This window comes from Denticeps clupeoides, chromosome 4 (genome assembly GCF_900700375.1).
Source record: "Denticeps clupeoides chromosome 4, fDenClu1.1, whole genome shotgun sequence".
NCBI lineage: Eukaryota > Metazoa > Chordata > Actinopteri > Clupeiformes > Denticipitidae > Denticeps > Denticeps clupeoides.
This window is the reverse complement of record NC_041710.1, coordinates 31,420,717-31,443,687: the sequence shown is the minus strand read 5'-3', so window position 1 is coordinate 31,443,687 and position 22,971 is coordinate 31,420,717. Positions and strand designations below refer to the sequence as shown.

Genomic DNA, 22,971 nt, shown 5'->3' with positions numbered 1-22,971 from the left:
CAGGTGAACTGGCGCCTCTCAGTGTGTGTGTGTGTGTGTGTGTGTGTGTGTGTGCATCCTGGGTTATACATCACCCTGCGCCCAGTGTCCCTCGATGGGATCAGGCAGCATGGAGTTCTGGAAGGTGAGCGAGTGAGACTTTTAAATCTCGTGACCATAGCTGGTCTAGTGCGTTAAATGCAGTGAATGGGTGGCAGACCCTGCAGGGTCTTAGATGTTCATGTCATCTCTTTATCAGAATGTGGTGCATATGTGTGGAACTTCACCAATCTGCTGCAACCCTGTAGATTATGGCCCTTTCATCTTGCTTGATGCTAATTATTTTAATATCTTTAGATGCATGTTGGACTGGACATTATAAAACACAGGGGGTGACCAAAAATACAAAAACCGTTGCTACCTCAACAAATGTAGGAATAAAAAGATGGTACTCTGCACATCCCGAACATTCCAGCGAGAAATGGGAGCAGACTCTGCAGCTGGGGAGTCGCTTTATCTCATCTCTGCCTGTGGAAATGGTGTCAAATCAGACGGAATTGGCAGATCCACTGTGTGTTTCTGTACCACCCCCTACTGGCAGGAATTTTTACTCCAAATGTTCATGACAATCAGATCCATGAAAAATCATGATAATTATATAAAATATATATTTCAGTATTTCATTTTCACCGAGGTTGCATTGTAAATGTTATCATTTTTTTACATTGAAAAAGAAAAATCCATCGATTTCAAAAGGACTCCTCGCCCGGCCCCACCTCCACAAGCTTCTGATTGGTTGATGGTTACTGCCTTTGATTTACTTTCTAGCTAACTTACCAACGAAGGCTGCTGGGTTTGTTCTTGTCGCCTGTGGGCAGCAGAGTCATGCAATGGTCGTACCCGCCACTGCGCTGGTGATGTCATCCCCCTCCTTCACATCTGCAAGACATTAGAATCATTTCCCCATCCAAACGTTACGCCAACACGCTTTTTCCCGTGGTCGTTGCCACAGCAGCCACATTCAGGTCCAAGGAAAACACACCCTGCCGTCCACAGCCTTGAAGACTGGAGTAGTCCGGGGGGGCGGGTACAGTACACTGCTGGACGATGGGGGCTGGGTTCTCCCCCGGGGCAAATAACTCAACCCTACCTCTTTAATCCTCTGTTTGTTTTCCTTTTGAACAGTGGGCAAACAGGACAAAGTTAAACCCCGCCCACCGCATCACAATCGGTCCTCAGCCTGGAAGACCGGGACTCAACAGGAGAGAGCGCCTGTACGTCCTGCCCTCCTCTGCACACAGGAACCTCGGAGTCGTCTTATGGAGGGGGACAGCATGGTCCAATAGAATGAACAGAACAAACGGATGGCCTCACTGTCCAAAAATGTTTCTGGCAATTACAACAAGCAACATGAGTTTCCAGTTTATTCATTTGCTCATTGTGACGGAGAAAAAAACACACCATCCATGGCATTCTGGCGGTAATAGACATCGCATGAAAGACAGAGTGATCCATGCTCCAGCAAGAACATTTGGTCCTGAATAGTAACTCATAAAATCAATTGTTGTTTTAGTTTCAACATTTTATTTCACTCAACTCAAAGCTGGGTTCCCTGTCGCATATATAAACACAAGTAATGCTTCTGATGATCATGTGGGTCCACCATGAACCAATCCAGTCATTTTTTAATGAAATATTTGGATTCGCTACGCTGGCTGGCTGGCCAGTGCTGATTGTTGTTCATCCATTTCTTTACAGTGAAAGTGAAGTGATTGTCCGCAGCACAGCCCACGGTGCACAACGAAATGTGTCCTCTGCTTTTAACCATCTCCCTTGGTGAGCAGTGGGCAGCCGTGACAGACGCCCGGGGAGCAGTGTGTGGGGACGGCGCTTTGCTCAGTGGCACCTCAGTGGCGGTTCGGGATTCGAACTCACAACCTTCCGATTACAAGTCCACTTTCTTTCCTGATAGGCCTGAGTTTATTAAAAACTCAGTCTCACATAATGACTTTTTGAGGGTTAAATTGTTCACTCAAATAATGTAAAATAAGTAATTAAGCAAAATTGTATTTCTAAAATGAATGGGAATGGAGATAAATTTCATACTGACTAGTCAGTCGGAATCCTGCAATTGTAAAAGACTGGTTGACAGCATGGTGAAGTTGAAGTTGAGCTTTATTGTCATTTCAGCTGTATACGTGTTAGACACTTTCTCCAGAACCTGGTGCTACATTTGAACAATTAGACAAAGTTACGTACTGACATGAAGTGCCTGTGTGCGACACAGACAAACTGGGCTACATACGAGTACGAACAGGGGACACAGGCAGTGCAAGAGTAACATTTACCATTTACATGTAGACAACAATGAGACAGACAGCGCTGAACAGGTGAAATTAATATAAATGTGATAAGTAAAATAGTGCAAATACTGATGTGCAAAATGGAACAGTGCAATAATAGATAATATTACATATATATAATATTACAATATGACAGAGGTAGTGTGTAGGTCTGTGTGTCTGTGTGTGTGTGTCAGGCCAGAGTGGAAAGTCCCTGAGTGTTCAGGTGTCTGATGGCCTGTGGGATGAAGCTGTTGCTTAGTTTGGCACTGAGGGCCGAATGCTTCGGTACCTTTTTCCGGACGGCAGGAGGGTGAAGAGTGCATGTGAGGGGTGAAGTTGGTGGTGGGTGTGGTCGGGCGAGGTCTACAGCAGAGATGACTTTGTGAAGAGTTTGTCAGAGTATAATGAGTGAAGAAATTTTAAGGAAGGAGACGGATGCTGTGCTACTCCCGGGCATGTGACGTATGGACAGGAGAAGGTTTATATCAATTAAAATAAGAAAATAGGGTGTGGTAAAAAAATTATAAAAAAGTAGTTCATAAAAAGAAGATTCATCGTCTGGTGTGTTGGAAATCTGGGGTAAAATACCTGGTTCCGCATGGGTGGGTGTAAATACAGTTCTAGGTCTGGAACTAACATGGTCTTTCCTGACTTTTGAGTCTTTTTTTCCAGGGCTTGCTTGAATACCTTGTATCAGTAGAAAACTTAATAATAATTATGATTATGAGAATGTACCGTACTGATTGTTTCACAGTTGGTTCTGGCGGTTTTACAGTTTCATTCCCAGCATTCATTGTAAGAAGGATGGAATGCTGGCCTGTGCTCATACTGCGTGAACAGTATTCCCAGCGAACAGAATTTTATAAGACAAGCTGTATTCCTGGGCGCTCTCAGTCAGTCTGGAATATCATATCTTACCATATTTAAACAAAAGAAAATCAGTTTTGGCTCATAGGTGGAAATATGTAAGCGTGCACATTTATTAGGCAAACATTGGTATACTAAATTTTTATGCAAAAATATGAAATACTACAATGAGCCTTCGATGCATGGAGTCTACCCTTCATCTGTTCCCTCGCAGTAAATCTCAGGTTTCAGAAGGGCCTTCGAGTTCTCTACCGGGTCTAAGTCAGGTACCATTATTCTGCAACCAAGTGATGGAGCATCGTCCCGCCTTCTTCCTGTACCACTATGTGATGCGTCCTCTTGACGAGATGAGCTGAGCTCCAGCTTCCACATTCAGATATTCTCTTGCTCAAGCTACATGTCTCGGCTTGTGGTGTTTCAGCACTGCTGGCCATGTCTCTGAGCGCTGGACAACTTTGCTTCAGGAACCGCCAGAAGTACAAGGTGGCATTGGTCGCCCGTGTTTTAGGAGCCTGGTGACTATTTTCAGTTTACGGGCGTCGCATCCATCTGAAACATATTTCACTTTTAAATGAATTCTCTTCAATTGGTCCATATGGCCTGAGGTAAAGAAGCTGTCCGGTGACTATGTACACCTTACTATAGGCCACACCCGCTCTCATTACACAAATAACGATAAGGTCGGAATAGTTATGAACGTTGTTTAATAAGACTTTAAATATGCAAGTAGTACTGATGTCATATTACCCTCTCCATCAGGTCTTCAAATTAAAATATTATAAAACAGCAGAGAAGAAAGAAAAAATTGTGATACACAGCAGCACAGCACACGGTGCACACAGTGAAATGGTTCCTCTGCTTTTAACCATCACCCTTGGTGAGCAGTGGGCAGTGTGTGGGGATGGTGTGGACCGGGATTCAAACCGTCAACCTTCTGATTACGGGGCCGCTTCCTTAACCACTAGGCCACCGCTGCCCCCTAAAACTGAACAAAAAGGAAAAGTCTGGATTTCGTCCATTCCCCTTCCTTCGGCTGCACCGGTTTGGGATTGTCACAGTGGATCAACTGGTCTGTCACCGCCGCCACCATCGGCCTATGAATCAATAAAAAGTTCCCCACAATGACGGAACCCTCCCCATTTACCTGGACTAGGGATCAGCACTTTTTTCTAACCTGTTGAACAATTGTAATCAGTCCTTACAATATATTAATATGCTAATGTACATGTCAATAATTTATTTTACTGATGACATGCTTACTTATGTAAAACCAGCACAATCTAATTGTTAATGCGTGGCTGTGGCCACCTCAGAGCACAATGTCAGCGGAAGTCAGACTGAGAAGCTCTGGCTCCGGATTAGAGACCTCAAACCCGTTTAACAGCAGAAGCTGAGATGTTTCAGGCCCGGGACAACTTTTGCTCATTCTACACACACTATAGACATACACATGAATATATAGACTGTAAACACACACACATTCTCATGCGTGGCATTTATCAGATGCCCTTATCCAGAGCGACTTGCAATCAGCAGTGACGGGGACAGTCCCCGTGTCCTGCTCAGGGACTTTGTGGTCTTCTGTTTTTTTAATTCTTAATGTATGTACAGTAAAAGTGCCGAACAGCGTGAAGTAATGAGATGTTCGTGCTGCCACTGATACGGTGCTGCCCATGACTCGAACCTCCAGAATATGGCTTTATGACCTCGTGAACCCCAGGTAGGGCCACGCCACGCCACGTCACGTCACGTCATCCCAGGTCCTTTTGAATAAAACCGGGCGTCGGGAAGCGCCTGGGATTTTCTGGGAATTCGAGACGAGCTGCTCGGCGCGCCGCGGGCCAAGATTCGGGCTCGATCGCGGCGTATTTATATAACCGCGCCATTCTGGATTCTGGCCACGGGGAGGACGGGGGATCGCCACACGCGTCCGATCGCTGTTAAAAAAAAATAATAATAATTTTAATAAATCAACAAGTTGATGCATATTTACAACAAACTCTGGAAAAAAAATCATAATCCAACAATAAAGAAAAAAAAAAGAAGGGGGGAAAAAATCTTTATAATTATCATCATCTGCTGCTTTTTCTCTCTGGCAAAGCGGCACTCCATCCATTTGCAGAGATCGCCCGCGGGAACCTTCCATCAAAACTAATCAGAACGATTAAAATCAGCTTTTCCGCGGGAGAGGCGAGTTGAAAGGAGGACCGGGGCCGGTTTTGTGCCGCTGCTTCTGCAAAAAAAATATATATATATATAATGTATAAAATAAAATAATAAATGTGAATCTTTGTACAATATATGTATATAGAGCGATTAAAAGCCAGATCCGTGGTCGTAAAGGCCGCCTCGGCGCTCCCTCGCCACTTTTTTTATTTTGCAGATTGCGGCGGACTGGGCTGGAGACATGAGCTAATTGTATCCTGATCTTTGCCTGGAGGGGTTTCGGAGCCCCGGAGCAACTATTCTCCGGATTTTTCTTCTGTCTACCTTAGCCAAGCTATTGCATTTCTCCCTGGCGGAGCGGGCGAGGCAGATCGCGGGCGAAATCGGGAAGGGGAGAAGGAAAGAGAGGAAAAAAGAAAAGAGGCTCGTCGGAACGCGACTTTATGCCCACCGATGTTCCAGGTAAGCGCGGTTTTATTCGCCGGGACGCCGCGGTCCCGGGCGCAGTCGCTTTTACGCATGTGCCAGGCGCCGGGCGCAAACACCCAGACACTTCCTGGATATCGCCGCGTCTTTATCTCGCTTAAAAAAAAAAAGAAAAAAGAAAGAGAAAGAGAGAGAAAGGTCGAAAGGCGTGCGGTAACGCCGCGAGTCGTCCGATAAAACGTGGAACGGGGGGCTCGCCGCCACCGACGCGGCGTCGCCTTCGGACCCCTTTTTGCTTTTTCTTTTTTTAAAATCTTCCAGCGAGCTTCTCGTCGTTCCCCCGCGACCGGAGCCAGCTCGCTGCCCGCTGCCCCACATCCGCGCATGAAAGGCGCCATTGTGGCGCGGCGCGCCGCGGGGCTTTTCTCGCTCTCCGGGGCGGGAGGCAGCGACTGCGGGCGGCCATGAATCACCGCGCAGTACTCACCGGGCGGACGGGCGGGACCGGAGCCTCCGCGTCCGACCCGTTACCGACCACCGCGGCCACCTTCCTTCCTTCCTTCCTTCCTTCCTTCCTCCAGGCGCGGGGCTTTTATTCTTTAAAAAAGCGCCACTTCGGCGGACTTTCACCTGCGCGGCGCCGGCGGCCGTGGACGGTGCGAGTTCCGGGGGTTATCAGTAATGTTTTTAGCGTGTTTCTTTTTTCTGGCGACCTCTCGCTGCTTTCCCGGCGTGTGTGTGGACGTTTTTTTTTTTTGGCGAGAACCGGGAGCGTTTGCGAGATGCCGGCGGTGCGTCGCGGTGCCCGCCAGGTGGCGCTGCCGCACGCAGACGTCGTCAGGCGGCGGGCTGGACGTGGCGAGCGGTTCTTTTGTTCCGAAGGAGCCGGCGGTGGAGTTGAGTGGACGTGCGGCACAGCGGCTCGTCCTTCCCGGTGACAGGGAATGTTCCCCGCACCGGCATTCCCGACCGTTCCCAGAGGAGGGTCGGCCTTTTCCCAGCCCTCCAGACCTTGGTCTTTTCCTCTGTGGTCGTAGGTAGATGCAGATGGAAACTGCACTGCCCCACACACACACACAAGTCAAAAGCGCACACGAATACGAACTTAGTTCAAAGAAACTTCAGAAATCAAAGTGCAGCAAAGGAAATGAGTCAAATGCAAAGCGGGTCCAGATGTTCTGGCACGTCGAGGAACCGGGATGTGGTCGGTGAACTGGGATGACTGGGTGGGTGGCACGTCCTGCCCGGCTGTTGGTCTGGCCTGACGTCTTGGTGGGGGGGCGGCACACATCAGTCACGCCGGGGCAAACTGTGAAAATCTGGGCCTCGTCCCGCTCTCGGAATCGGAAGGCCCGTAGCCGAGCGGAGCACGAGCCGGCTACACGCACGCTCACACACATTATTTGAGTTGTGAAAATGCCCTTATTACACCTCGCACTGCACCTCGTATCCTCCAGTACTGCTCGCCTGGTCCCTCCATCTCTGAAGGTAAAAGGAAGATGTTCATCTAGACTCTTCTCCATCTTGGCCCCTCGGTGGTGGAATGAACTTCCCCTCGAGGTCAGAACAGCTCAGTCATTTTCAAATTTCAAGACCTTCCTAGACTAACTTGTAACCTTCTAGCTTATGTATAGAAACTACAACATAGTGAATAAAAAGATTGTATTCATAGTTGGGGTCCTAGTGAACCGGAACTGATCACTCCATCAATGGTAACATGGAAGCACGTTGTAAGTCGCTCTGGATACGGGCGTCTGCCAAACGCCTTAAATGTAAAATGAAAACTTAATTTTTTTAAAGTGCAGAGGAAGTTGTACTACAGCGTGTTAATCCCTCCGCCCACACACACTTACACACACCTCAGTGGCAGCTGTCATCGTTCCTCGCCAGCCAGGAGAAGAAGAGCGTGTTTAGGGTGGCCTGTTCCACACACACACACACACACACACACACACACAAAAAGAGCACCATCTCCCCGCACAATTAGTCAGGGAACAAATTACCTGCGTTGGGAGCGTGATGCCGCACGCAGGCCCCGTTTGAAGAGCGGCCCGGGGGCCCCGCGGGCCCCTGGCTGCCGCCACCGCCGATCCATGCGCCCCTTATCTTGCCAGGCACAAGTGGCATGCAAATCAGGCCGGGATCCCTCCCCGGCACCCAGACCTGCACCCACAGCCGGGCTTAATTGCTAATTGGGGCGTCTTAGGTGTGAAGCTGCACGCTGCTGCCAGCTTTCAAGTCAAACCAGGAATGTTTTAAAAGCATTTTTTTTTTTCTGTGCGTGTGTGTGTGCAGTAGTTTATGCAGAAATATCTTCTGAAATTTCTCAGAGGTCCTTGAAAGCCATTTGTGCGCCATTTTCATGGTCAGCGTCGGACCCCCGGGGTCGTGAAATGGGGACACCGGGAAACGTCACGGCCGTAATGCGGAGAAGAGGACCTCGAAGGACCTCGGACGTGCTTGCGTCACTTAAATTATTATTTTTTTTGGCACATCGTGCCCCCGGGACGCGCGCGCGCGCCTCCATGCGCGTCACCTGCAGCGCGCGCGCCCGCCCGCCGTGGGCACGCGGCGATGTGACGGGGACGGCGGCGCGCGCCGCGCAGACGGGGACCGAGACGCTCTTCGCGATGGACGTGGCGAGGAGCGAGGCGAAGGCTCGGTTCGCGAAGAGAGCGCGCGGCCGCGTGGCGCTGTCACCAGCGGGCGACAGCGGCCACCCACGTGACCAGTGTGGCCCTGTTATGGCGAAGGTATAACTTCCGCTGCTGCCGGCACCGTGTTTTCGAACGATTTCTTACGTGTTGGAGCGCGCATGCGCGGCGAAACAGTTGCCTACTGATGCAAGTGAAAGGAAGTAATTCGGACCCGCCACTGTGCAGAATTTCCCATCATGCCTCGCTCTGTTGGGCCATTGACTCTGCGCCTGGTAATGGCCAACAGACGCGTTTCTTCTCATGTGGTTTCTTTTCAGCCGGTGCTGATAGGGTGGAGACCATGTTTTGGTTTTTGTTGCCATATTTCATGTTTATTTATGTTTTTAATCCTATTTCCCTTCGTCGGGCAGGATAACCGGTCCAGCATGTCCAGGCCCATGATCTCCAGGTCTCCAGCGTCCCCGCTCAGCAACCAGGGCATCCCCGCTCCAGCTCAGCTCACCAAGTCCAACGCACCGGTCCACATTGACGTCGGGGGACACATGTACACCAGCAGCCTGGCAACACTAACAAAATACCCAGAGTCAAGGTACACACTCTCTCACACACACACTCTCACACACACACACACAGATGGAGTTACCCTTCACATCCCGTGTCTGACTGGGCTCCTCCAGACTTAACTCTGATTTGGTTTTGGTTATGGTACGGAAAGGTGTGAAAGCGCCCCGACACACACCTCCGCCCAAAACCGTGAAGCGGCCATCGCAGCGCTGTGATTGGTCCGCCGCGCTCTCGCGCCTCCGGTTAAAACATTTTCCACCGTGACCGCATTCTCCGGGGAGTCGGCACCAGGTTCATCATCTCCTGGCACAAGGCAGGTCTGTGATTCGTCGGTGTGGATCAGCGCCACCCACTCACCTGCTTCTCTTCAGCCCACGCCAGCGCTCCTGCACGGGTCTCCACGCCACTCTCAGCGCCGACTGTTCGGTTTCAGAGGGAATTTCATTTTGTTTGTACCTTAAGGTGGCCTAGCGGTTAAGGAAGCGGCCCCGTAATCGGAAGGTTGCCGGTTCGAACCCTGGTCTGCCAAGGTGCCACTGAGCAAAGCACTGTCCCCACACACTGCTCCCCGGGCGCCTGTCATGGCTGCCCACTGCTCACTCAGGGTGATGGTTAAACCAATTATTTTCTGTTACGTCCCCACTAGACAGAAGTAAACATTTCAGGGCCCCACGTCCACTCGCTCTGCTTTCGACTATGCAACGGTTCCAAATAAAACCCTAAACTTTAATGTATATTAAATAATTCAATTTCTTTCCATTTTAAACTTTTATTTTGAAACGCAAAAAGCGCAGCAGGTGGAAGAGCGGCTTTTTATTATTTAGCATTTTTACAATTTATCAGCTGCAGCAATTGAGAAAAAGTGATTGAAGTGATTGTCATTTTGAAACACTGCAGCACAGCACACGGTGACACAATAAAATTTGTCCTCTGCATTTAACCCATCACCCTGAGTGAGCAGTGGGCAGCCATGACAGGCGCCCGGGGAGCAGTGTGTGGGGACGATTGCTTTTGCTCAGTGGCACCTCAGTGGTAACTTGGCGGATCGGGATTCGAACCTTCTGATTACGGGGCCGCTTCCTTAACCGCTAGGCCACCACTGCCATCCAAGTTAATGTGCAGAACTCGTTGCGACGTTGCCCCACTATTTGAGAAGCGTTGGGTTAAATGCAGAGAACACGTTTTGTTGTGTGCACCATGTTTCATTTTTACATCTAACAAGGAACCTGCTTTTTTTTTTTTTTTTTTTTGCCATAAGCAGAGCGAAGCAGCTATTCAGTTTTGTGGCTGGGAAGTGGGAAGGAATTTGAAGCGCCTTTCTTGACTCGTTCCGTAACATTATGACTAGGAGCCTCTTTCCCGCTCTCAGTTCTGTAATAATTTGAAATATTATAGCATTTTATAGTCTCTCAAGACTCATTCTAATTCTTTGGAGAATTTACTTTTAATTCTTTTTTTTTTTTTATCATTTGGCATCCGTAACAAACATACAATATATACTCAATTTTTGGCCAGTGGCATCGTTTAATAACACTCGTGACGGTTGGCTGATTGGAATGGGGGCGGGGCCTGTGGACGTCCTGGTTTGAGTGGTCAGGCGAAGTTTGCTGTGTGTGGTGAAATGCCACGCCCGGCTCGCGTGCCAGACGGCGGGCGGCGTTTACGCCCCTCGAATGGCCCGCGCGTGCCGGGGCGAGAACGCACGCCGCTGGACGGCCGCTCGCGGGGCGCCGGGTCGCTCAGGCGGTGAAAGGGATCTGATGTCCGCCATGTCGGCGGCGGTCAGCTTCACCGGCTCTGCTGCTCGCTGTCATCCCCCACAACATGTCACGTAAATGTCAGGGTGGGATGGAGCGCAGGAGGCCACACACACACACACACACACACACACACACACTGCATCTCCACACTTCTCCTCCATATCTTATTAATACCGTTCGTTTTCACCGTTTTTAAAATTCGGCTGTTTGTCACTCTAACCTTTCATGTGTGGGAAGTGTTTGGATGGCGTCCACGCTCCCTCAATTTTCAGGCCCTTAACCGTACTCAGGCGGTTCCGTTTGAAAAGTGTCGTCATCGTTGCATCATGTTTGCGGCGCGTCGAGTCGAGTCCCGGCCCTTTCATGCCTGCTGTGGCTGTTTTTGAGCCGTTTTTAGCCCAGACAAAAGCAATCCTGTCACCCTGACAGCCGCCCTGGGGCGGCGCCGGGGCCATCTGCAGATGAAGGGCTCTGCGGCCGCCCCCGGCGCTGCCTGGAGGACGACTGCCTGGAGGGCAGCCTCTGCCAGATGGTCCTGACCTCTGCAGCAGGCCAGGGGGCCGGCCTGCACCCACACTTTATATTTTTCACTTTTCCTGATGATTATTTTTTCTATAATTTTTTGTCTTCATTCCCTCTGTGGACAGAATTGGTCGTCTCTTTGATGGCACAGAGCCCATCGTGCTGGACAGCCTGAAGCAGCACTACTTCATCGACAGAGACGGTCACATGTTCCGCTACATCCTCAACTTCCTGCGGACCTCCAAGCTCCTCATCCCCGACGACTTCAAAGTGAGTGCTGGACACAATTCATCCCGTGGCCCGTGAGGTCTATTGAAAAGGGATCTCGCCCATTAATTTTCGGCCAAGAACCGGGGCGGCTGGCGGAGTGGAACTGTGGCACCTGCAGTAACATCTGTGACAAGCGGCGAATTCTGAAGCGCGCTGTCCCCCGCCGGCTGCCGTACACGTACACAGATTCTAGCAGTCTGAGAATGAAACAACACCGAGGCAGAGCAGAACCATCCCTCTCGCGTAATTGGAACCGGCAGCAGTTATTAACAGTGAATGTCACACGAGTGCCATTGAAGTGAAAGCGCAGTGTCTCCGTGGTAACGGGACACGGCGATAAAACGCTCAGGAACAGCAGCATCTTTACATTTCTGGATAGATTAGAATTATATTAAAAGTGCTTCAGTACAAATGCTGCTAATTTGCATCCCAGAGAATTATGATGAATCTAGTCTAGTTTTTACTGTGAAGTCGGGACTCCAGCTTGGTCTGTATGGTTCGCATTCTCTTTCCCATGATGCCGTGGGTCTCCATCCTAGGACGTGTACAGTAGGCGAATTGGTGGTTTCTAAATTGTGTGTGCCCCGCCCGGGATTGCAGCCATCCAGTGGGTGATTTTTACTGCGACCTACAGGATTGGCAGGTGAAGGGCAGCAGTCTGCAATGAACTAAATTCATGGATTTAATCATTTAAAACATGAATACAGTACAGGCCAAAAGTTTGGACACACCTTTTCATTCAATGTGTTTTCTTATTTAACCATTTACGTTGGTAGATTCTCACTGAAGGCATCAGAACTATGAATGAACACATGTGGAGTTATGTACTTAACAAAAAAAAGGTGAAATAACTGGTTACATGTTTTATATTCTAGTTTCTTTGCTCTGATTGCTGCTTTACACACTCTTGGCATTCTCTCGATGAGCTTCAAGAGGTCGTCACCTGAAATGCTTCTCCAACAGTCTTGAAGGAGTTCCCAGAGGTGTTTAGCACTTGTTGGTCCAGCTCACCCCAAACCATCTGGACTGGGTTCAGGTGACTGTGGAGGTCAGGTCTCCACTTTTTGTTAAGTACGTAACTCCACATGTGTTCATTCATAGTTTTGATGCCTTCAGTGAGAATCTACCGATATAAATGGTCATGAAAATAAAGAAAACACATTGAATGAGAAGGTGTGTCCAAACTTTTGGCCTGTACTGTATATCTCATAACAGCGGGCAAAACTCTGGACTGAAACCCTCATTTTTTTTAATGGAAATGTGTGAGGAGTGCGACGGATTCTTTTGTTTTTTGGCTGGGTGGCGCAGGCTCGGTGGACGTTTAGTTCTGGCTGGAGCTCCGTTCATTTGCATTCTATGTTGTCATTTAGCGGCACATTACAGACTCACCCGGGAGCCAGCAGATAATTCCATTATCCTGGTGACTGTCCTGTTGGTGACTCAGGCCAGGCTTGGCTAACGCAGGAGGAATCAGGCCACGTTCTCGCCGCCGCCGACCCTCCCTCCGTACATACAGTGCAGTGATGGCTGGTCTGTCCCCTCCCCTCAGGAATACAGCCTGCTGTACGAGGAGGCGCGTTACTTCCAGCTGCAGCCGCTGCTGGTGGAGCTGGAGCGCTGGCGGCAGGATCGCGAGCTCGGCCGGGTGTCCCGCCCCTGCGAGTGCCTGGTGGTCCGCGTGGCCCCGGACCTCGGGGAGCGCATCACTCTCAGCGGCGACAAGGCCCTCATCGAGGACGTCTTCCCCGAGATCGGAGACGTCATGTGCAACTCCGTCAACGCCGGCTGGAACCACGACTCCACGCACGTCATCCGCTTCCCCCTCAACGGCTACTGTCACCTGAACTCTGTACAGGTCAGGAGAGCAGAAAACCAGCAGTTCACGCTTTCATTTAAATAAAATAACGGGCTTCTATCATGAATTACACCTTGGACACCCAGACCCACACACACACCCCTTCCTGTGAGTGTGCTGGCAGGTAGTCCGCATCAGGACCCGTAATCCTGTTTGGTTATTAAAGCGAGCCTGCAGTGGCGGCCATATCTGCTGCTAATGGGGACCGTGTCTGTGTGTGTGTGTGTGTGTGTGTTTGGGAAAGAGAGAGCGAGGCGGGGCTGTTTGTGAGTATAGTGTGGATGTGGGGGGATGTGGATAGGGGTGGCTCCAGCAGAGCGAGACCTTTGTAGTTTTGGCTGGGGCCGAGGCCTGGGGGTGGGGGCAGGCTTGGCGGGGAGTCTTAATCGCCTCGGGGTGCTTTGATGGAATGCGGTGATTTTGCTGCCCATGGACAACGGCTGCAAGGTTACAGCACGATGGATGCTAAGCCCTTTCACACACCCACCCACACACACCTTTACCTGTAGCCAGTGAATCACTGAAACGCTGTTCAGTGGGATTGGAGAGAAAAATGGCTTAACAAAGGCCAGCATCTTTTAAACAGTATTAATCATGCATCCTTATAGAAAAGCAGCAATATCAACCCCTGGGATGATCCATTTATACCAAAATGAAGGATTTGGTTCCTAGTTCTATTACAAATGAGCCCTGGTTCAGCAACAACAAAAGCAGACAAATGAGGAAAGGGACCGGATAAATGCACACAAGCATGGGCTTCTCCTGTTTTCACATGTTCATCTTCTCCTGGTGCAGATGGAACACGTTCCCGCTGTTTTTCAGTTTGTGTTTAACAGCGTGCGTGCTCTGTGCACAGGTTCTGGAGCGTCTACAGCAGCGAGGGTTCGAGATTGTGGGCTCTTGCGGAGGCGGAGTCGACTCGTCCCAGTTCAGCGAGTACGTGTTGAGGAGGGAGCTGAGGAGAGGCCAGCGTGGGCCACAGACCAACAGGATAAAACAGGAACAACTGGACTAAGGACCTCCCCCGTACCAGGGGACGCCAGGCATTTCAGCAGTGGCAACAGTGTGCTCCACTGCATGGACACTTTTACTTTTTTCCTCCTTTTTTTGTACTTATGAAAAAACACAAGAAAATGTGCAAATGATTTCCCCCCCTTTTTTTCACAATAAGAAGATACAGAACAATTGATAATTTTTTTTTAGTTGTCATCCATATGACCCCCCCACCCAATCCCCATAAAGTTATACTTCAAACATAAATGTCCTTGAATAAAGTTTGTTTTAAAACTTTGAATATTGCAATGTCTAAAGGCCAAGCAACTCAATAACATGACCAGTACACGCTTTCTTCTCATCTAAGCCTCCTCCAAATGAAGCCAAATGTGTACGTTTCTATTTATGTCCTGTTTAGCATTTTTTTCATCATTTTAAATGGAAAAGAAGGCCCTTTCACCGTTTGTAAAATAAAAAGCAGAAATGATAATAGAAGGCCTATGTGAAGTTACCTGAGATATGATATGGGAAACATATGAAAAAAAAAAAACATTAATGGACACTATATCTTATTATGGAGTATAACCCAGATTAGACAATATACAGTGTATGTTTGATTGAATCCTTTGATTGATTATACTGTTGAATATTCTTTTGTTCATGTCCATGTGAAAGTGTAATTAATTTTAAATGCTCGTTGTTTTTGGAGGATGCAAGTATCCCAAACTATGACCTTTAAAGCCTCAACTGGTAATTTTTTCACATGAAGTTGGATTGACGGATTACATCAAAAGGAATGTAGCACAACAAAGTTAAATAAATTAAATTGTTACAAAAACAGACTGATCCATTTATTGCAAAGTCTACACATTTTTGGAGGGGGGGGGGCATACTAAAAGTGCTTGATTTATTGCTGTGATGTGCTTTCAAGGAGCATCTGAAACATTTCAGGTACAACAAAGTGAAAAGTTTACACCAAGGAACAGCCACTACAATCCTAGAGACAACGGAGAACACTTCGGACCAACTTTTTGAAGTTCAATAATTAATCATTCTGATCACAGTGCTTTCAAGTTTGACTCAGAGGCAGAATATGGCAGATTGTTTATACACTGCTCAAAAAAATAAAAAGAACATTTAAACAACACAATGTAACTCCAAGTCAGTCACACTTCTGTGAAATCTAACTGTCCACTTAGGAAGCAAAACTAATTGACAATCAATTTTACATGCTGTTGTGCAATCGGAATAGACAACGGGTGGAAATTACAGGCAATTAGCGAGACGTCCCCAATAAAGACGTGGTCCTGCAGGTGGTGACCACAGACTTTCTGCCTGATGCTTTGGTCACTTTTGAACGCTGGCAGTGCTTTCACTCCGGTGGTAGTATGAGACGGAGTCAGGTAGAGCAGCTCATCCAGGATGGCACATCAATGCGAGCTGTGGCAAGAAGGTTGACTGTGTCAGCGTAGTGGCCATGTGTCTGCTCAAATGATCAGAAACAGACTCCATGATGGTGGTAGGAGGTGGGGGATGTGCTTACAGCCCAACACCGTACAGCATGTTTGGCATTTGCCAGAGAACAAATTGGCAAATTCACCAATGGCGATCTGTGCTCTTCACAGATGAAAACAGGTTCACACTGAGCACATATGACAGACTTATGACAGCCAGAAGACACCATGGAGAACGTTCTGCTGCCTGCAACATCCTCCAGCATGACCGCTTTGGCAGTGGGTCAGTAATGGTGTGGGGTGGCATTTCTTTGGGGGCCGTACAGCCCTCCATGTGCCCTCTAGAGGTAGCCTGATTGCTATTAGGTACCAAGATGAGACTCCTTGTGAGACCATATGCTGGTGTGGTTGGACCTGGGTTCATCCTAATGCAAGACTATGCTAGACCGTATGTGGCTGGCATTGATGTTACGGACTGGCCGCCCGTACCTCAACCTGAAAGCAATTGCGCACATCTGGGAAATCATGAGACCATCTGCAACCTCATCAGTCCAGGTGTTGAAGGGAGGTCATACAGGCACGTGGAGACCACACAAAGTTGGATCAGCTTGTAGAATATTTTTCTACTTTAATTTTGAGTTTTAATCCAAATCCAGACCTCCATGGGTTCATAAATTTGATTTCCATTGATGATTTTTGTGTGGTTTTGTTGTCAGCACAACTATGTAAAGAACAAAGTATTTAATAAGAATATTTCATTCACTCAGATCTAGGGTTTCTTGTTTTTGTGTTTGCTTTTTATTTTTGAGCAGTGTACTTATAGCATAGATCAGATGACCTTACCCAGAGGGAGTTACAATCAGTAGGTACAGTCCCCCTGATGACACTCAGGGTTAAGTGTCTTGATGAGGGACACAATGCTAGTAAGTGGGGTTTGAACCTGTGATTTTGTGGTCTTCTGGTTTGTAGGCCACCAGGCTACCATCAGCAGATGTTCTCTTCTCATCTGGTCAGCACTGGTCTTAGATTAGTCTGTAATGGATAAATGGGACGAAAGACATTGGCTCCACCTTTTCATGTCACTATGTAACCTCCTGTTAAAGAAACTGTTATTACTGTGTTATAATAATTTCCATGCAGGATCCCTCTGTCCTTCTCCCTTAGACATGCACACACACATACACACCTGACCACCCCCCACCCCCACCCCCCCCCTGGACCTGGTGATGAGCTCTGGTTTTGGTGTCCTTGCCATGGGCTGGTCCAGCACTGCAGAGATCTCACTGCTGGGAGTGTCTGCAGGGCAGGAGGCAAAAAGTCGTTGTCATGCTAACCCCACCCTCATTAAAACACCTTTATTTCTGTACCGAAGCAGGTCTTCAGGACTGCACACTCCACCAACCGGAGCGACAGGGGAGTCTTTTCTGGCCATATGGGGCTGTTGTCTTTCTCTCTCCTGCCCTAAATTTAGGTCACACAGAAGGATCGACTATTCCTCTGTGCCGTGGCAACAGGTACACAATCGGCGGAGGTGGTGGGTGTGATGGCAGAGATGACCAAACCCACCGGTCTACTGGGTCTCGCTCTATTGTTACAGGATAGGGGATGTGAAGTGAATCCTGACGCCGAGTTCCGTCGTTTCTGTCTTCTCTGCCCTCGTCTCTCCCCTGCCCTCACTCGTCTGGGATTTACATTCGGCCCTACCTGCGCCGCGTAGAACCGCAGGCTACACGCTGACGAGAATCTATCGCCTTCCAAACGATTAAATGTTAAGTGATGTACTTCTCAGAGGAGCATTAACCCCTCAGAGGAGCCTGAGAGCCAAGACAGTCTTTGGAAAATATGGTGGAGGGTGAGGATGAGCATAATGTGAACGGTTTACTCAGTTTGCAATGTTCTTATGTATGAGCAGCCTATTGTACATTGATTACCTTGCATGACATTAAGCTGATTCTCGTGACCAGAGTGACTTAAGTCGCTAGTCACAAAGACAGATCCCCTGAAGCAACAGGAAAAAGTGCCAAATACCTGATTGTTTCAAATAGTCCAGGTTCAGACAGAACTGGCAGATAGTCAACATAGCAACTCCTCATGCCATGTAGCGGTGTCACGACTACGGACTTACGGGGGAAGGAAGTGCAGAGGTGTGACATGCTGGGAAGGGTTTTTATTACAAATAAACAATATACACAAATAAAGAATGGCGCGGTGGCCAAGAACGGGAAATAAAAGGGGAACAACTAAAACTAACCTGTAGGCGTGTGGCGATTGCCAGAACTAAAAATACACATTCACATACGTGCACTAACGTCCACGAAAATGCCGTCCCTTCCGAAGGGGCGGAAAACTAGGGTATTTATGCGCCGTCAGGATTGGCCACCAGTGATGAGCACAGCTGCAGTCAATCCTGACAAGCGGTGAGTAAATACGGTGGTAACTGTGAACGTTCACAAGACCTTTGACCTCAGAGCACTAGATTCGTACCAAGTTTGGAATTTTGTTTCCTCAAGGCATTCTTGAGCTTTTACATTCACGAGAAACGTAGATGCACAAGGTCACAGTAATCTTTGACCAACAAAATCTAATGGCTGAATGTGAACGTTTAAAAGAACTGGATGGTCAGCCCCAAAACATGACACAAGTGTTTTCACATATTACTGTATAAATGGGATAAGCTGTATGCCTGATAAGCCTGGGTGGTAGTAGCCTAGTTCACACTCGCCTATGAACCAGAAGACCCAGGATCAAATCCCGCTACCATTACCATTGTGTCCCTGAGCAAGACACTTAACCCTAAGTTGCTCCAGGGGGACTGTCCCTGTAACTACTGATTGTAAGTCGCTCTGGATAAGGGCGTCTGATAAATGCCATAGACGGGCGAAATAGTGAGTAAACACGCACCATGTGGTACATCTTATTTAGAATTATTATTTAGAGTCATACTATAGAGATGTATTGTCAGCAGTGTGAAAAATGTTAGAGGCTGTGTTAGAGGTTCGAAATACATGGTTTTGCAAAAGGAAATGAGGGTGATTGAATGTAAGTTAATCCATTCAAACTAAATCGTAATACATTTGAAATTCCATATTTAGGGAGTAAAGCCAACACTATGATTGCATTCATCCCCCCTTGGTTGTCCATCCAAAATGACATATAAAGGTTTCTGCTCAATCATTTACTCTACTTTAAAGATTTTTAGTCAACCAGTATTTAGTTGGTGTATCGGTACATCTCCAATTCAGCACAATTTGCACAAAGAACATGTATTGCAGGTTGAAGAGAACAAGTGTTGCTTGTTAAATGGAAAAGCTCAATTAGAAAAGCCAGATTCATTTAGGAACAAATTGCTTTGGACCACTGAAGTGACTGTTTTTGTCATTGTGAAATACTGCAGCACTCAACAAAATGTCTCCTCTGTTGAGTCTGCTCCATTGGGCAAGGTGCCACTGAGGTGCCACTGAGCAAAGCACTGTCCCCACACACTGCTCCCCGTGCGCCTGTCATGGCTGCCCACTGCTCACTCAGGGTGATGCTCACTCAGGGTGATGGGTTAAATGCAGAGGACAAATTTCACTGTGTGCACCGTGTGCTGTGCTGCTGTGTATCACTTTGAAAGGTGCCTGGGGAGCAGTGTGTGGGGATGGTACATTGCTCAAGGGGACCTCAGTGAAACCGTGGTAGTTTGGGATTTGAACCTACAACTCTTCAGTTACAAGTCCACTTCCTTTTGGTCATGACAAAATATACTTAACATACATGTTTGTCTCAGCCAGAGTTACATATTAATGGGTAACCTAGGGAAGGCTTTTTGTATTTTATTTTTCTTACCTTACAGTAATCAGACTTTCTCTCAAAGCCATGAATATAACAATTGATGTTAATAATGCTCACATATTTAAAATGGTAAAATGTCAGATAAAAATGAAATCTAGCCAGCGGGATTTGAACATCACCAAGAACATAATTTCTTCTCCAGCAATGAAAATTATGATGCCGCATTTGATGGACGATGGTGGTCGAAAGTTTGTTTTAGTGAAACGGATAAATGCATATCACATGTACACCGCAGACAGATGCATATTACACAAATACACACAATAATAGCAGAAACACAGAAAGACTTTGGAAGAGAAGCAAGTCTGCTGCTGGTTCTCTGTATCCATAAAGGACAGGGCTCCTGATGGGAAATCGGTGCTTCCCACCACCCTCAGCGTGGCTCTGCTCTCACCTGTGGGCCAAACGGTCTAATGAGGCTCATTCCTGAGTCTCATTTCCTTCACACCGAGTTGAAAAAGAATCTCAGAAGAGCTGCAGCGGGGAGGCTGGCTGTCAGAGAGAAATTAATGGCCACTCTGCGAGAACGCCCACAATGCACTTCTGAGCGTGAGGAGAAACGCCGCTCATTTGGAAGCTCTTCTCGTCGGCACTGCGTCTCTCTCCACTTATTTTTCAGCCACTAATCAAAAGGCATAGCTGACCCTGTGGACTGATGTGTACTATGGGCACTCCTAATTACATGAGGCCTTCTGTTTGATCTCCTCCACCCTCGTCTGATCTGCACCCAAGAGGAGCCGTCCTATGGTAGTGAACCACTTTTGCAGTCTTTTTAAATCTCCCTGAATAATTCAGTGCAGAACACTCACCATTGTTTTAATGTCTTTATTCACTGCCGCATCATGGCCATTTCTTCTCGAGGGCCTAGGGACTTGATTTTTCAGAAACATGCATACTGAAGGGACGTTAAACTATAATTCTCATTTGGTGGTGTTCACTGCAGAGGCCATGTGACCCATTTGCCTGATGAACACATTGGCAGTCCATCATCTGCCGATGTACTGTGAACAGAATTATTCATTCTACGGATCCTCTGATGAACTGGAGATTCTGAACGCTGGGAATGGGCTTTTGGAAGGTTGGACTGCCTGGGGCGTGTGCAGGGTTCACCACCATCCATGGCAATTTTATTCGGCTAGTGGATATGGCCAATCACAGTCAGGATGCAGGATCCACAGCCCGCCTCTTGACCATATTTGGCGGTGCCACAACGCTGTCTGTGAGCTGCATTTCCTGCAGGAAACTCATATGCATGACAGTGTTCCAGTAGGGCCACCGGAAGCACCGCCGGCCTTGCAGAGATTTGTATTGTTTATTTATCTTGCCGTGAGTGGTAATGTGCTCTCTGTGAGGCATTTTAGGCTGGGTCTCGCTGGCCGCAGGGTCCTTGGCATGGGCTGCTATCCGCAAGAATCATTTATATTCCACTCTGGGGGTTACAGAGGAACATGAGATTGGAAAACAGCTGAAACTCTATTCAAATGGCTGTGGGCAAGGGAGAACCACAGAACTGGCATGTTGTGCAGCATATTTAAACAGTTATTTATTACAAGGCAGTCTGTTTCTGAGGCCATGAAATACCACACACATTCGCAGAAGAGCACTTGCTAATATAGAAATCTTTGTAATTGATCTACACATTAAATCCAAGGACACACACACGCAAGCTACACACATCCTAGTCGCTGCACTAGTAGATGCAGGAGCACAGGGTCTGAATGACAGCATGAGATTACCCTTAACATGAATCCTTTCCTACCATGTGATGAATCTGCCTTATCTATGCAAAAGATGTTGCTAATGCTCCACCCCTTCTCAGCTGAGCCACAACTCACTTACATTAAAAACAGTGGCAAACATGACCGGAGAGGCACAGAAACGGCGTGCGCGAGGTGGAACAATCCCCCGGACAGGCCGGCCATCCATCTATCCCAGCATGCATCACAGAGGTGCGGCCCTGGGCTTCGTCTGCAGAGGACACACATACTCCGGGGCTGTGAGTCTCACAATAGCCCTCTTTCAGCGGGCCTATAAATACACTGTCTGTCAGCAGGACACCCCCACCCCCCGGCGACCTCCGACGCTCCTGCCCTGCAGGCGGCCATCGCTTATGCAAAGATATGCGGCAGTGTGCCGCACGCTAGGCCCAGCCACGCTGCCCCTGGTACCGCGGGCGGAGAAGACATTAGAAAGCGGGAGAGGACGTTCATTAGGGTGAAGAGCGAAATGTTCAACAAAGAGCAGACCTGTGAGGGGAGGTGTGGTTGACCTGTGCCGCCATACACCACCACATCCCTTTAGTGAAAAGAGTGACTGGATGTAAACAGACCAAACGTTTGTCTGCATGCAACAATGCATATGAGATGAGCTAAAACTTTGATAGGATGTCGAACTGTGACATCTACTCATCATTTTAGTGCTGTAGTCATTTTGTGATGGACGAGTTGTCATGATATCAGTCCAGCATGAATTTGATAAATCTGATATTTCTAACATTCCTAACTCCTGCCCTGTAATCATGAGGCATTAGCTGAACCAATTATCAACCAGTTTTCTACAATTGTTCAGGGCTGAATTCCACGAACCTTCAATTTACTGCATTCACAGTGGGGTAGAAAAGTATTTAGCTGCCACCGATTGTGCAAGTTGTCCCACTTAAAAAGATGAGCGAGGTCTGTAATTTTCATTATGTGTGCACTTCAACTGAGAATGTTAAGTCCACAAAATAACATTGTATGCTTTTTAAAGAATATATTTGTAAAATTGTGCAGAAAATAAGTATTTAGCACCTACAAACAAGCAATAATTCTGACTCCCATGGACCTGTTACTTCGTCTTTAAGAAGCTCTTCTATCCTTCACTCGTTACCTGTATTAATGGCTCCTGTTTGAACTGGTTATCTGTATAAAAGACACCAGTCCACGCCTTCAAAAAGTCAGACTCCAACCTTCACCATGGCCAAGACCAGAGAACTGTCTAAGGATACCAGGGACAAGATGGTACACCAGCACAATACTGGAATGAGCCAATCTACAACAGGCAACAGCTTGGAGCGATTATTAGAAAATAAAATCACTAACAATCTCCCTCGACCCAGGACTCCATGCAGATCTCACCTTGTAGGGTACAAATGATCTTGAGAATGGCAACAAAATAGTCTAGAACTCCTTCCATCAGTGAGAGCATTGAACATGAAACGTGGCTGGATTTATCAGCATGGCAATGATCCCAAACACACTGTCTGGAAAAAGAAGGAGTGGCAATGTAAAAAGCATTAAG

The 22,971-nt window shown here is 47.8% G+C and overlaps 1 protein-coding gene across 2 annotated transcripts; it reads left to right on the top strand.

Annotated features, from left to right (window-relative positions):
- Window positions 1-5,398: 5,398 nt before the first annotated feature.
- Window positions 5,399-15,244, top strand: LOC114789336 (BTB/POZ domain-containing protein KCTD1-like). Of its 2 annotated transcripts, none has more exons than XM_028978642.1 (5): window positions 5,399-5,819; window positions 8,851-9,029; window positions 11,412-11,556; window positions 13,106-13,411; window positions 14,268-15,244. In XM_028978642.1, the coding sequence occupies exons 1-5, from the start codon at window positions 5,811-5,813 to the stop codon at window positions 14,424-14,426; spliced, it is 798 nt and encodes a 265-aa protein (XP_028834475.1). In that variant the 5' UTR covers window positions 5,399-5,810; the 3' UTR covers window positions 14,427-15,244. The 2 variants fall into 2 exon arrangements, with proteins under 2 accessions (XP_028834475.1, XP_028834474.1); XM_028978641.1 differs by lacking the exon at window positions 5,399-5,819 and adding an exon at window positions 8,297-8,536.
- Window positions 15,245-22,971: the final 7,727 nt, after the last annotated feature.

Coding starts and splice junctions, on each gene's coding strand:
- LOC114789336 (XM_028978641.1), top strand. CDS start 8,309: ATGCGCGTCACCTGCAGCGCGCGCGCCCGCCCGCCGTGGGCACGCGGC. Junction 8,537..8,850: donor GTGGCCCTGTTATGGCGAAG/GTATAACTTCCG, acceptor TTCGTCGGGCAG/GATAACCGGTCCAGCATGTC. Junction 13,412..14,267: donor GTCACCTGAACTCTGTACAG/GTCAGGAGAGCA, acceptor CTCTGTGCACAG/GTTCTGGAGCGTCTACAGCA.